Source organism: Bemisia tabaci, chromosome 9 (assembly GCF_918797505.1).
Source record: "Bemisia tabaci chromosome 9, PGI_BMITA_v3".
NCBI classification, from domain to species: domain Eukaryota; kingdom Metazoa; phylum Arthropoda; class Insecta; order Hemiptera; family Aleyrodidae; genus Bemisia; species Bemisia tabaci.
In genome coordinates this window covers 3,867,347-3,880,668 of record NC_092801.1, presented here as the reverse complement: position 1 = coordinate 3,880,668, position 13,322 = coordinate 3,867,347, and the positions used below count along the sequence as shown (strand labels likewise).

The 13,322-nt window shown below is 39.5% G+C and overlaps 1 protein-coding gene across 2 annotated transcripts in view; it reads left to right on the top strand.

Annotated features, from left to right (window-relative positions):
- Window positions 1-4,350, top strand: part of LOC109041957 (uncharacterized) — a 42,642-nt gene extending 38,292 nt beyond the window's left edge. For both annotated transcript variants that reach the window (XM_072304277.1, XM_072304276.1), the window contains exons 9-10: window positions 550-675; window positions 3,671-4,350. In XM_072304277.1, the coding sequence (XP_072160378.1) occupies window positions 550-675; window positions 3,671-3,834 (290 nt within the window). In that variant the 3' untranslated portion in view covers window positions 3,835-4,350. The remainder of the gene's footprint in view (window positions 1-549; window positions 676-3,670) is intronic.
- Window positions 4,351-13,322: the final 8,972 nt, after the last annotated feature.

Sequence of the window (13,322 nt, the reverse complement as noted above, 5' to 3'; positions counted from 1 at the left end):
AAATCTGATTTAATAACAGTCAAATCCGACTTTTTTGCGCGCAAAAATCGGTCGGCGCGCGTTGAGCGGAAACTTCAATCGATCATAACTCCGGAACCGTTTGGTTCCCCAGCTTATACGACCACTCGTTGGATGCGGAAAAAGACGAACAATTTTAAAAAACTGGTTTTGGTTCAAATCAAAAAATGTGAAATTTCAGTTTAATCCGTTTAAAAGAAATTGTTTTTCCTCAAAAACTGAAAAAAAGCACATAAGTTAAGTTAAAAATTTAATTTTGGGATTTTGACCTTTAGAATCTTAAAGTATGCAATTTTAGACGATTTTTCGTCCAAACCGGGCCTCAATATCTTGTTTCGTTCGAAAGATATCGAGGGTCCCAGGTTTTGACTTCCACCCCCCTAGCGCCCCCCCAAAATTTTTTGGGGTCTGAAAATTTGGGGAAAGAAGCGCTCCAGTATTAGTAACTGATAGACGAAGTTTGAATAAGTTTTAGTGGGGGGGCGAAAAATGTCGTTTTTGCATACGGCTCTTTCTGTCTTGCTTCAACAGCGGCTGGACTCCCTCCACAAATTGAAAATCCTCGTTTTGCGCCGTCTCCGCCGAGAAGCCCCAAACGGGACGAAGTACATCCGAAGGATGAAGAGGCTCCCGACACTGATGACGAAAATGAAACCGGTAAGTCTACAGAGAGAGAGGGGGGGGGGGGGGAGAGAGAGAGAAAGAGTGAGTGCGGTGTCGAAATATCTGCCGTGAAAGCGAAGAGGAGCCGTAAGTGCAAAATTTTCGAAATCGATTTTTCTTCAAAATTCGTCTAAACTCTTTCAGATGAAATTACGGAGACAGCTAAAACAGCGAAATTCATCCTTATTTAATGAAAACGAGACGTATGAGAAAGCCGCAAGTGCAGAAAAAATGACATAGTTTTTTTCAAGACAGCCGTAGGTGCATGAGAGCCAATGAAAACCGTGCTTTTAAGAAGAATGCCGCCCTCATCTGCCGATTTCTAACCTGAAAATGTGTTTGTATTGTGTGTCCAACACGCAACCACGAAAGCATGCAGAAGATAGTATTTACTGCTGTTTTGCCAGACAATAACCTAGCATGAAAATGAAAAATAGCCTTTTTATGTAATACAACTAAATCAGTCGATTTTTGATCATCCAAACGATTTTTAGGAGTTTTCCAGACGATTAGTGGCAATTTTACAAAAAATGGAGGCCTCTTTCAATAAAAGGTTCCGGGCAGAAGCTTCTGAGCCCGTTTTCTCAAAACTTCATTTTTGCACTTACGGCTCCCTTCGCTATCACGGCAGATATGGAGCTCTTAGGGCCCAAAAGGGCAGCCAACCCTCTAATCCAAAAAATGTCGATGAATTATGTTAAATTCTGATATCAAACCATGATGGTCATGAACTTTCATAAATGAGCGCACTTCCACAAAAATAAGTAGATTCATACAGAAATTAAGTCAAATACGTATTAATGACTAATCGTAACAATTTTAATAATAAAAGACCGTGGATGATTGAAGTTCATAGGTTGGCTACCCTTTTGGGCTCTAAACGCTCCGTGACCTTACCTAAGAATTACTGACTTGTCCGCACTCTCTCTTAATAAGTCCATCGGAGCCCTTTATGCATACAGACCAGTGGCGTGGCGTGCTTTGCGATGGATCGATTTTTATGGCATTTAAACCTATGGAAAAGGATCGATAAACAGGGTGTACGCAGTGAACACATTAATAATCGATTCTTTACCATAGGTTTAAACGGCAGAGCAATCGATACATCGCAATTCACGCCACGCCACTGATACATACAGATGATCGAATCTGCCGTGATAGCGAAGAGAGAGCAATAAGTGTCAAATTTTCGAAATCAAGTTTCCTTCAAAATTCATCTAATCTCTTTTAAATGAAATCGCTCTCAAACAGCTGAAACAACCAGACTCATCTTAAATGTACGAAATTGAGACATACGAGAAAGCCGTAAGTGCGCAAAAAATGGCAAAGTTTTAGACAAAACAGCCATAGGAGACACTATTCCTCCAGAGGGCCAGTGCAATAAGTTCTTTCAAGTAAAGTCGATCTTCTGCCGATTTTCAACTTGGAAACGTGTTTGTTGTGTGTCTAAAATGTAACCGCGAAAGCAAGCAGAGAATGTAGCGCTTACGACTGTCTTGCCTAACACTAGCTTATAATATAAAAATGAATAATACCCTTGTTTTGTGATTGGAATCAAATCGGTCGATTTCTCAGAATCCTCACAATTTCTAGGAGTGTTTTGAATAATCGATGGCAATTTGACAAAAAAAACGGAGGCTTCTTTCAATAAAATTTTCCGATCAGAAGCTTCTGAGCCTGTTTTTTCAAAACTTCATCTTCTCACTTCCCGTTCTCTCCGTTATCACAGCAGAAATATGATGCCTTTCGTCACGGCGCGGCGGTTGTTCATTTTTTTCACCATGCTTATAGTTTAATACTAGGAGATACGACCCACTTATATGCCGCGCTTTTTTTGAAGAAGTTTTTGCAGAATTTTTCATCGGTCGTCTTTAGAAGTTATAGAATTCCGTAAGTTATAGATGATTACAAAAATTCTGGCTCAAAGAAATTGATCCGTCATGGAAATCGTCGGGAACTTGAACGCACAAGTATAGCGATCGCCGCGCCAACAAGAAGCGCCTTCGAGAAGGAGTTGATACCACTAATCGTACACCCTGCATACATTTCGATATACTTCGCTGTATTTAGTGCAGAAGCATTGAATTGAAGGCGTTCTTAACGTCGTTTTGAGGGACTTGAACTGCGAATGAGTCAGTTAAGTCATTTTTTTTTTTATTGTGTCATTCGAAAGTAGTAAGTGATCGAAGCTTACAGTTTTTTTCCTAATTTTTTTTTTTTTTTTTGATGACTACAAACGGGGGAAAAGTTTATTTGAAAGTGCCAAAAATTCGGGTGGCCAAAAACAGCGTTTGAACTGCACACTCGTAGGTTTCGAATGTACACGTCACGATCAATATGGCGGCGGAATGCGTAGTGGAAGAATACACGGCGGCGTCGCGTCGGCGGTGTATTTTTGTTGGTCAATAAATTGGAGGTTATGTAGATTACATTGTCTGAGATTCATACCCATTGTTCTTAATTCTCAAAGCTTTTCAATCAGAATGCGATACAGATTCATGTAGGATATGAAACATTCACACAAAATTTACTAACCTCAAACGAGAAATCGTGATGTCAACAACGGCAGTGTGGCAGTAGAAGTTTTAAAAAATCTCGAAAATATATTCACTGCAACACTTTCAGTTTTTCCTCACTAAATGGAAATGTCAATCCGTTCAGTAAATGTAAGGTGATATTTAGATTATTTTTTATCAAAAGAAAAATGGGGTGATGATTCCAGGGCAAGCGGTGCGTAATTTCTAGGGGGTCTAACAGCGTTAAGGGGGGGTGTGCCAGCGTCACCCCGTGGGGGTTAAAAACCACAAATTCAGCGTTGCGCAATTTCGGGACAGCCCCGTATGGATTGTTTACCTTAGTAGCTCGATGTGAAGTTAGGTTCGATCGATCTATTGAATGAGACTTTACACTTCTGACCACGGTTTGTTCTTCCCATACTGCAATTCTTTATCGGTGGATAACACTAGTTTTCATCTGGCGGTTTTTTCAGGTTCAAGTTGCAAGATTTGCATGGATAGGAAGATCAAGTTGGCGCTGATACCGTGCAATCATGAAATTTGTTATACTTGCACCCAAACCATAAGTGGAAGGCGAATTATTGATGAGAATCAGCCTGTACGATCTTTCAACTGCCCTTCTGTCGTCAACCAGTGACCGGCTACACTCCGAAGTTCTACAACCATCCCACTGAACCTGCTGAAACTGGTGATGCGCCAGCAAGCCCAAGTTAAATTTATAAAATAGGATAAATTTAAGTATAACTAAAGAAAAAATTACTTGAACAAGACAACATCCTATTATTATTTCTCTAGCTCTATATCCAAAGGGATATAGCCTGATGTACACAAACCCACAAATAAAACGTGACGCGAGACGAGCGTTCTTCAGACGTAAGGACGTATCTTAACTTTCACGTGAGCCCTATTCTCCATATGAGTCTGTGTTTTCTGGGGCTCATGTGGAAATAAAGATAAGCCCTCACGTCAGAGGAAGTGGGTCCCGGTCCCCTTTTATGAGAAACTAGAGAGAAAGCCCTCTAGCTGCTACGTGGCCCAAACCCTCTGAGATAGCTTCGCGCCCTCCAAGACCGGGTGGGGTACGCTAACAGTCTTTGCAATACGTACATTTAACAACCTCAATCTCTATACTGCCATTCTAAGGAAGAACGTCGTATGAGCATTCGAGAGTCGCCAAATTTCCTTTGATAAAATGTTTATTTTTGAGGAAAGTCGTGAATATTTTCCTTGCAATTTTCTGGAACTTTAGAACGATATACGAACAAAGTTCTCTGAAAAATTGAAAGAAAAATTTTATAATTTTATACCAGGGAATTCTCGTTTTATCAAAGGAAATTTGGTAACGCCTGGAGGTTCATACGACGTTTTTTCTTAGCACGGAACCATAGGCGAACCGTACACTTAGGGCTCAGCAATATTTGGTGAAGGGTTTCGACTCTGAAAGTCGAAAACTCTCTAAGGGAAAGAAGACTCTGGGGTTGAGTCAACGCGATTCAGGGTTGAGTCACGTTGACTCAACCCGGCAGGAAGAAAGATGAAAAAACTACGAGGATTACTGCTGGCGGAGCGACCCGCCAGCCGACACAGCTCCCTCACATCAAAGAAAGATAAGACCACTCCCAAAGGGGGTGGTTTTCAAGAAAATACACTCACATTTTAAAAAGAGAACGAGGGTACGCACGGACGCGTGATAGGGATGGCACGAACAACGGTCAGTGGCAGTTCCGATTCCCTCCACCAGGGAACTGGTGGGGGCAATCGGAAGTGCCAACCGAATTTTTAAATTTGTGGCGGGAGCAGGGATGCTGCGGGCAGAACACTACAACAACCCCCCGGATCATCTTGGCACTCACGGCTGAGTAACAAGGTGACCGGATCCCCAATAAAAAAAATGGTAGAAAAAAGAAATTTAAGGGCTGATGTGAGAAAACCGTGGGCGGACTCGCTGGCTCCCGTATTATTCAACTTTTCTTAACTGAAAACATTGGTTACAAAACATTGGTTACAAAATACATGAAATGGTCAGACATAAAATACAAATGTGAGGGCTGTGCTGCATATCTTAACACTAAGTAGGGGGAGGGCAAAATTTGTTGATTTCCTTGTTTCATTTTTTGGCTAAGGTGGAAAGAAAGGATGATCAGAAAAAAAAGGGAAGAGAGAAAAGAATTTACTGTTACAATGAAAAATTTTGGAAATAAACGGTAGTTTGCCTCTGTCCTCTCTAGGCTTTTGAGGAAACTAAAATGAAGAAGAAATACAAATTGGGCTAACAGAAACTACTCCGACCACGCCTGTAATGTGGATTTACAGGTGGCCACCCCTCTCGGTTCTCCTCTCTAGGAGCTACTTGAGACTAAGAGCGCCGGTCTGCTGATTACTGAAATCGAAAGAATGGAATAAACTACATGATATGAGACAAGGAAATCAACAGAATTAGGGGGAAGTACTACTGTGAGTGATTGAAGATTATTTTCTAGACAAAGGTCTTCTGAAAATTCTGACTCAGACAGACAAGGAGAAACATACTGAAAAAATAATAAAGAAAACACATACATTTTAGGTTGCTTTTGGACTCGAATACATACAATTACAGAAATTGCAGAAGAAGAATTAAAAGTTAAACTAATGGGGCCTGTCAAAGTTACAAAATTTAACACCGTGGCCGCACAGTGGGTGCTGTGCCCAACTAGGGATAAATGATTGCATAACCTACGGAGGCCAGTCGTAGGGGTTATTTTTCGCTCGGTGTCTCTCTCTAGAGACCGCTTGAGACAAAAAATAAGAACAAATCGGGAGTTTTGATATCTGAGACTACCGCACTTTTTTGTGCCTACGTATGTACTGGTAAGTGTGGAAAAGTTTAATTTGTCGGATGACATACTACAACGGCTAGACTTAACACCTGCTTCTAAATTTCAATACAACAGAGGGGTACACCATTGCACCAAGCAAGCTCCTCAAGCAAGTATACAATGGGGATTTCTGTATAAAATCACACACTAATTAGGTGATGGTGTTGGCCCATTTATCATAAGAGACAGAAATCAATGAGGGGACAATTTTGCACAAATAACAGGTTGTTCATACCATAAGCTAAATTAAACAAAGATAAAAAATTTTGGACGGTTTCGAAAAGAGTGAGATAGAGAAAAAAAATTTTAATTTAGCTACGGATTTAGAGAAAATGAAGTGGTTCAACATCGAGAGTCAAAAAGAATGTTTAAGTACACTTTGAGGTAGTCAGTAACATTACATAAATAATTTCAACTTTAAAGAAACAAGAATGGTAGAAATAAAAAAAAAATCTTAACCTAAAACAAGTTTAAGGTAACATTTCTTGCTACCATAGGGCCGTGCAATTTTAAAGTACCGAGGTGCTTGCCTTCTCCGACACAGTCATACCAAACAAGACCAGGCGACTTCAAGGGATGCACTATGCACTCTCCGTTGACCAGACGGCTATCACCCATCAATTCCACGTCCATCACTGGATCCTGGGGGGCAACCTTGGCATTTGGTTAATCCTTCCGAAAAACACACAGCGACAGTGTCAGAAGATGGTGGTATAACGGTCTGCAGCCCAAAAGTGCGCACCGATGTCAACTCTCCGGAGAAGGTTGTTTACGATGCCCACCCAAGGACTACAGATCCATCGCTGCAATATTTCTGGGAGGGTCCCCCTTGAAGTTTCAGGCAGGTGAAACAAAAATTATTTCAAGGATTTCTTGATAAAAAAAAAGAGAAAAGGTTTCTTGTCGACCCAAAGGGTTATGACGAAGCACCTGGCATCATATGACATGAAAATGAGAGAGAAAACAAGAGCATTGTACCCGCAGAATCACTGGCTGAGGGGTCTGCAGGGATTATTGGCCAGTCGACCCTTGAAACCTCCCCCAATTCAAACTCCGTTGGTTTTGTACTCTCATCTTAGGTTGTGAAACTTCAGTTTTAGAGACTAAAATTTCGAAATTTCGTTACACTATGAGAGCTCTTTTCTGATAACAAACCCTTAAATCAGAAAGGCGCCGAGAGCTTAAGTTGAGGTCCATTCCAAGGGCGGACTGATAAACAAAGAGACTAGAAAAAAAAATTTTAATAAGCCATGCTTTCCACCCGGCACGCGATACTGAAAGTACTGCTTGATTTAAAAAAAAAAGAGATGTGACTGACAGAAGGTCAGATAGGAAGGACTTTTTCAGATTTAATTTTAAATTTTGAGCATTGCTGCAGAGTGATTTAATAAAAATTTGATTTTGCGGCGACGAAGGTACTTTTGCCACCCTATAATAGCAATTACTTACACCGGTTTTCCACAGACATCAGAGTATTAGGTTGTTACGAAACCATACTCTTACAGCCTGAAAGAGATAAACAATTAAATGGGGGAGGGGTAAAAACACAATTTTTTAACCCCCTTCCCCAACAAAAAAAATGTTAAAAAAAAGAAGTCATTACACTTTTCAGACTTTTAACAACGGTGGTATGAAATTTTCTTACTTAATCTAATTTAAGTTTGTCAACACTGGCAAGAATAATTGATCATTGTGTATACAATTTGCGGAAATATATAACATTGTAAACACCTTTAATTTCACCTGATGTTGGATCTTTGACCTGAAAGGCGTTCTCACCTACTGGGTGGCCAAGCACAAATGGACCATCATAAAGTCTGAAAAACTTTTTTATTTCACCATATAAAGCATTAGACAAGTGATGTGATTTGAGGAGTATTTCATCACCTTCTTTGAAACCTAAGTTGGCTGGTTGAGGGCCCCGCTTGCTCTGCCTTTTAAGAGCACTCTTTTTCAAATTCTCTTGAACAAGGACTAATTTGTCAGGGTGACTCAAACTTTCTGTGAAAGGAGGAAATGCTACAAAATTTTGCAAGAAATTTGTGGGCGGTGTGTTTAACATTATTTCTACTGGAGTAAATTTAGTACTGTCGCTTATGCTATTGTTGAGGCATTGTTCCAGAAATGAAACATAGTAAATCCAGCTTTTATGGCTTTGGTGACAATAAATTCGGAAGAAATCGCCCAAGATTCTCATATATCTCTCGACAGGATTACTTTGAGGGTGGTACACTGATGAGTGTCTAGGATTGATGTCAAGGGCTTTTAGAGATGTATCCCAGTATTTTGAGCGGAAGCAGGGTCCTCGATCAGCAACAACCACTTTCGGTTTGCCAATTTTGTTAACATATTTTTGAATGAAATTGCGTGTGACAATAACAGCTGTAGCTTTTTGGATTGGAATGAGTTGAACGAATTTTGAACATACATCTAAAACAACCAGAACATATTGACACGAGCCAAAAGCTCGAGGCAGAGGGCCATACAAATCGACAGAAAGCTGATCTAATGGGGCAGCAGCTAGAACAGGTATTGGATGAGGCTGAAGCTTGACGTTAATGGGCTTACTTTGCTGGCATGCAAGACAAGATCTTATAAAATGATGAACTTTAACTCTCAATTTAGGAAAAATAACAAAATATTTCAAATAATTGTAAACTTTGTTTGTGCCAAGGTGACCTAAAAATTCATGTGCTAAACGTATTACTTCAATTTCAAGTGCTTCTGGGCAACAGAGCAAAACTCTCTTTGATTTTGGAGATCTGAAAAATAGAGCTCCCTCTTCATTTTGGAAGTACAGGCTAGAAATTGTGGGGTCCTTGGACTTTAATTTCTGTAGGATTAGGGCAAGATTTGGATCGTTTGACGTATGCTCCGGAAATTCTTTAAGAATTTTGGACTCTAACTTTGGCTGAAAGGCTTTAGAAATGTAGACATTAATTTCATTGGATTCTGGTCTAAGTTGATGGAGTTCAGGAGGAAAACGAGACAGAGTGTCTGCAGCTATATTGTCAACACCTTTAATATGACTAATATCAAGATCATATTCTTGAAGAAAAAGTGACCAGCGGGTTAGCCGCCCCGAAGTGAGAACTGCCTGTCTGAAGAAGGCCAGTGCCTGATGATCAGTTTGAACATAAACCTTACGACCTAGGATAAATTGTCTAAATTTAGCGCAGCAAACCACAATACTCAAAAGTTCCTGCTCGGTTGTAGTATAATTTCTCTCACTGGGTGAGAGGACACGGCTGTAAAACCATATTGGACGACGATTATTATCAGAATCAAGCTGGTACAGCTCCCCAGAGAGGGCTGTTTGCGAGCAGTCAGTGTTAAGGTAAAACGGTTTGGACTGATCAGGATAGGACAAGACAACAGTTTCTGCAAAAGTTTCCTTAATCAAGGTAAACGCTTTTTCCTCCATGGATGTCCACACCCAAGGAGAATCCTTTTTTAATAAATGTAGTAGAGGTTGCAATAGATTAGAATGTTCAGCATGGAATTTTCGATAAAAATTTACTAAGCCAATGAAAGATTGTAATTGTTTTTTGTTTTTTGGAGCTGGGAAATGTATTATAGCCTTAACTTTCTCTGGATTTTTCTTGATCCCATCTTTAGACAAAATGAAACCGAGGTACTCAACTTCTTCCTGAAGAAAAGAACACTTGCTAAATTTTAGAGTCATTCCAGAACGCTCTAAAGATGATAGTACTACTCTCAGATGACGTAGATGATCTTCCCAGGAAGAACTCACTATTCGGAAGTCATCAACAAATCTACTTAAAAAATCCTCAGTTTCTGGTCCAAAGACAGTATCTGTTGCCTTAATAAACAATTGCATTGATACATTTAGGCCGAAGGGTACTCTAGTAAAACGATAATTTCGACCTTCATATGAAAAACTAGTATAATCTCTACTGGAAGGATGTAATGGAATTTGCATGAAGCTGGCTGTGCAATCTAGAGTTGTTATGTAACGAGGCTTATCAAATCGAGCAAGCAAAGATTCTATGTTCTCAGGTGATTCTGAATCAGATGTTAATTTGGAATTCAGAGTACGCGCATCAAGGCAAAGTCTGACTGAGTTATCTTTTTTCTTGACGGGGACAATAGGATTAGAATACGGAGAGCTGGAACGCTCAATAATACCGAGTTTTAGGAGTCGCTCAATTTCAGCGCGGACCGCTTCACGAGTTGCAAAAGGTATTGGATAGGAACGTTTTACAAAAGGAGTTTTTTCATGGACCCTAAGTTTGGCAACAAAAGAGTTGCAACAGCCTGGTTCATCGGAAAAAACATGCTTGAATTCTAGAAGAAGTTTGGCCATAGACAAACGTTGATCGACTGTCAGCTGAACTGACGAAAGTTTATGTAGTATCTTATCTATTGTTAAATCTTTGTAAACTGGTTCCTTTTGTGTCATACTAAGAGGTTGTGTGGAAGTAAAAAATTCTTCGAAGGATGATTCAGGCTCGACAAGGTTTGAAAAAGAGTCAACAGTAGTTACTTCAGGGCAATACAACTGAAAGCTATAGGAGTCCCGAAAATTAGATTGGCTATCCAACACGTCATTAATTTTAGAAGCTAGAAGATTTACAAATACTTTCTTGCCCTCATAATTCAAATGAAGACCATGCCTGGTGAAATGTCCTCTGTTAAGAGTTCCAATGGATTTCAAAAAATGGATATTGGTATTATGCTTAAGTTTATTGTGAAGATAAAGATTGACCGGCGCACTCAGGGCGCTGTGGTCTCTCACATCATACCTGGGAAAAATATCACAAACTATAATTTCACACTTTGTTTTCTGAAGAGGTGTTAAATTAAGAGCTGCTTTTACCTGTGAAACAAAATTACTACGGGATAGATCATTTGTACCTGCAAGAATTACAATAACTGATTTTTCAGTTGATGAAGCATCCAGCTTTGATTTAGCTTTTTCTACAATCGAATTAAACGATGCACCAGGTGTGGCTGAGATTTCAAGATTGATATTTTTGAGTAGCAATGGTTCTAGCAAAGGGGTTAAATCCTTGCCGTGACTGTCCGCAAATACAAGGACATTAGACTTTTCTCCCACATTACAAAAATTAAGTCCAACTTGCTCCGAATCAAACGACAGCCAAGGCACAATTGTGTTAGTATCAAGAAAAGTTACATTTTTTAAATTACAATCGATGTGAGCTTTGAAACGTTCACAGAAGTCAATGCCCAGAATGAATGGAATATTTACTTCAGGAATCACTAAAATTGGAGATGGAAACCACATACCTCCAATCTCTACATCAATTTTGGTTTGGAATGAGGCCTTCTTGGACCGAACTCCTGTGACACCCTTAACGGTAATATTAGCGGGTAATATTGGAAATTTACGGATGGATTGCCTTTGCAAGATCTCAAATTGATGCAAACTCATGATTGTTACCTCTGAGCCCGTGTCGAGAAGACCCGGTATCTGCTGATTCCCAATTTTACAATTGATGTATGGAGATCTGGCTTTTGAAAACATCCTTGCAGACCCCTCCTCATGTTCATCAAGCAAGAAATGAGGTTTCTCCTGATTGGTTGTCACAGTTTCAGAGTCAAGATGAGTACAAATTGACACAATAGCTTCGCTAAGAATTTGGTCTCTTATTTTCGGTAAAGCTTTATTCAATAACAATTGAAATTCGGAGGTACAGAATGTACCACTAAGATGAGAATGGTGATTGTCTTTACATTTCGCGAGAGTTGACCAGAAAATATTTCTCTTACAGTTTGTGAGTTTCGATGCCAGAAATTCATTTACTTGGTAAAGCACTGAACTGTTCAAATTGAGAATAGCATCCTGGAGAAAACTACAAAAAATTATGGTTTTTTCGTCTGAAAATGAAAGCACTGATTTTTGAAAGATGCTCTGGAAAATATTGTTTAAAACAGTTTTAGATAATGGTTTACCTTCATTATTGATAGTTGTGAGAGGAGTCCGCAGGAGTGAAAAAATCCAGTAAACAGAGGGGTGAATTATCAAAAACTCATAGTCAATATTATCTAAAGATTTAACATGTTCGAGAAGAGCAGATAGAGACGATGCAGAGCACTTAGATACCTTTGAAATAGACACAGAGTCATCAAATCCACACTCAATGACTTTTACACCTTCTGGTAAATCATAGCTGGTAAAAAATAAAATAGAAGAAGTCTTGGCCGGGTTGCTTAACTCAAGTTTAAATTTGTAGATATTAAATGTTTGTAATGTGCCGATATTCTCCCTATCTTTGTATGGTAAACGTTTGATAAAGTTGGACTGAGCTGAGATATCCGTAGACATATCCCAGCTCGCATCTAGTTTAAATCATTTTCCTCCGGTAATTCAAAATTTGGAGGCGGTTGCGAAACATCAACACTAACTTGATTGACTTTAACCTGATTTGGTACAAAATTCTTAGATTGAGCATTTTGAGTATTGTGGTTCGCCGAACTGGGTTGTTGGTTTGTACGTTTTGTATTTGTGAAGCGATTTAAATTAAGTTGATCAAGTTCCGTTAATTTCTCAATGACAGTATCAATAGTAGAAGCATTGCAGTGGGTAATTGCCCACTTGACTTGGTAGCCAAAGTGACTAACGATAGTCCTGATAAGTTCCTTATCAGGAATCGGAGTATCTAAGCAACGAGCCACTCGTAGCTTTTTTAAGAAATAATTTGTCATTGAGCCATGTTCTTGTTTATATTGGTCAGGAATGTTAAGCGATTGCCTGACCGTTGACTGAATCTCTTCACCCCAGAAGTGCCTCAGAAATTTCGTCTTAAAGTCAGAGAAATCAACAAATTGTGTTGCCCAAAACCAGGTTTGAGCTGGACCGGTTAAAAGTTTACGGGTCTGAGCAAGTTTGGTTTTCTCAGATACCCGAAAATCAAGGAAGTAATCATCAAGTGAGCTTATGAACTCTTTAGGATTTAGTTGTTCATTATCTCCATTGTAAGCACTTAAGTCACTAATCTTAGGTCTAAAATCAAAAACCTTGGTTTCTGTTTTCGGAATACTAGAATGGTATATCTCACTAGGGACAGAATTGAGAAGCGAGCCCTGATTAGGGATAGGCATGGACGATTGATTCTGAGCACTTAGGTATGAAGGTGGAATGAAATTTGCATGAGAAGATGCGTTTGCATTTTGGTCAAATAAAGGAAAATAGTGAGAAAAAGGAATCATCGGAGCATTAGAACCTACTTGATCTGAAACCGGTGGCCTACTCGGTTCAGAGTTCAATACTACATTCTGATACGCA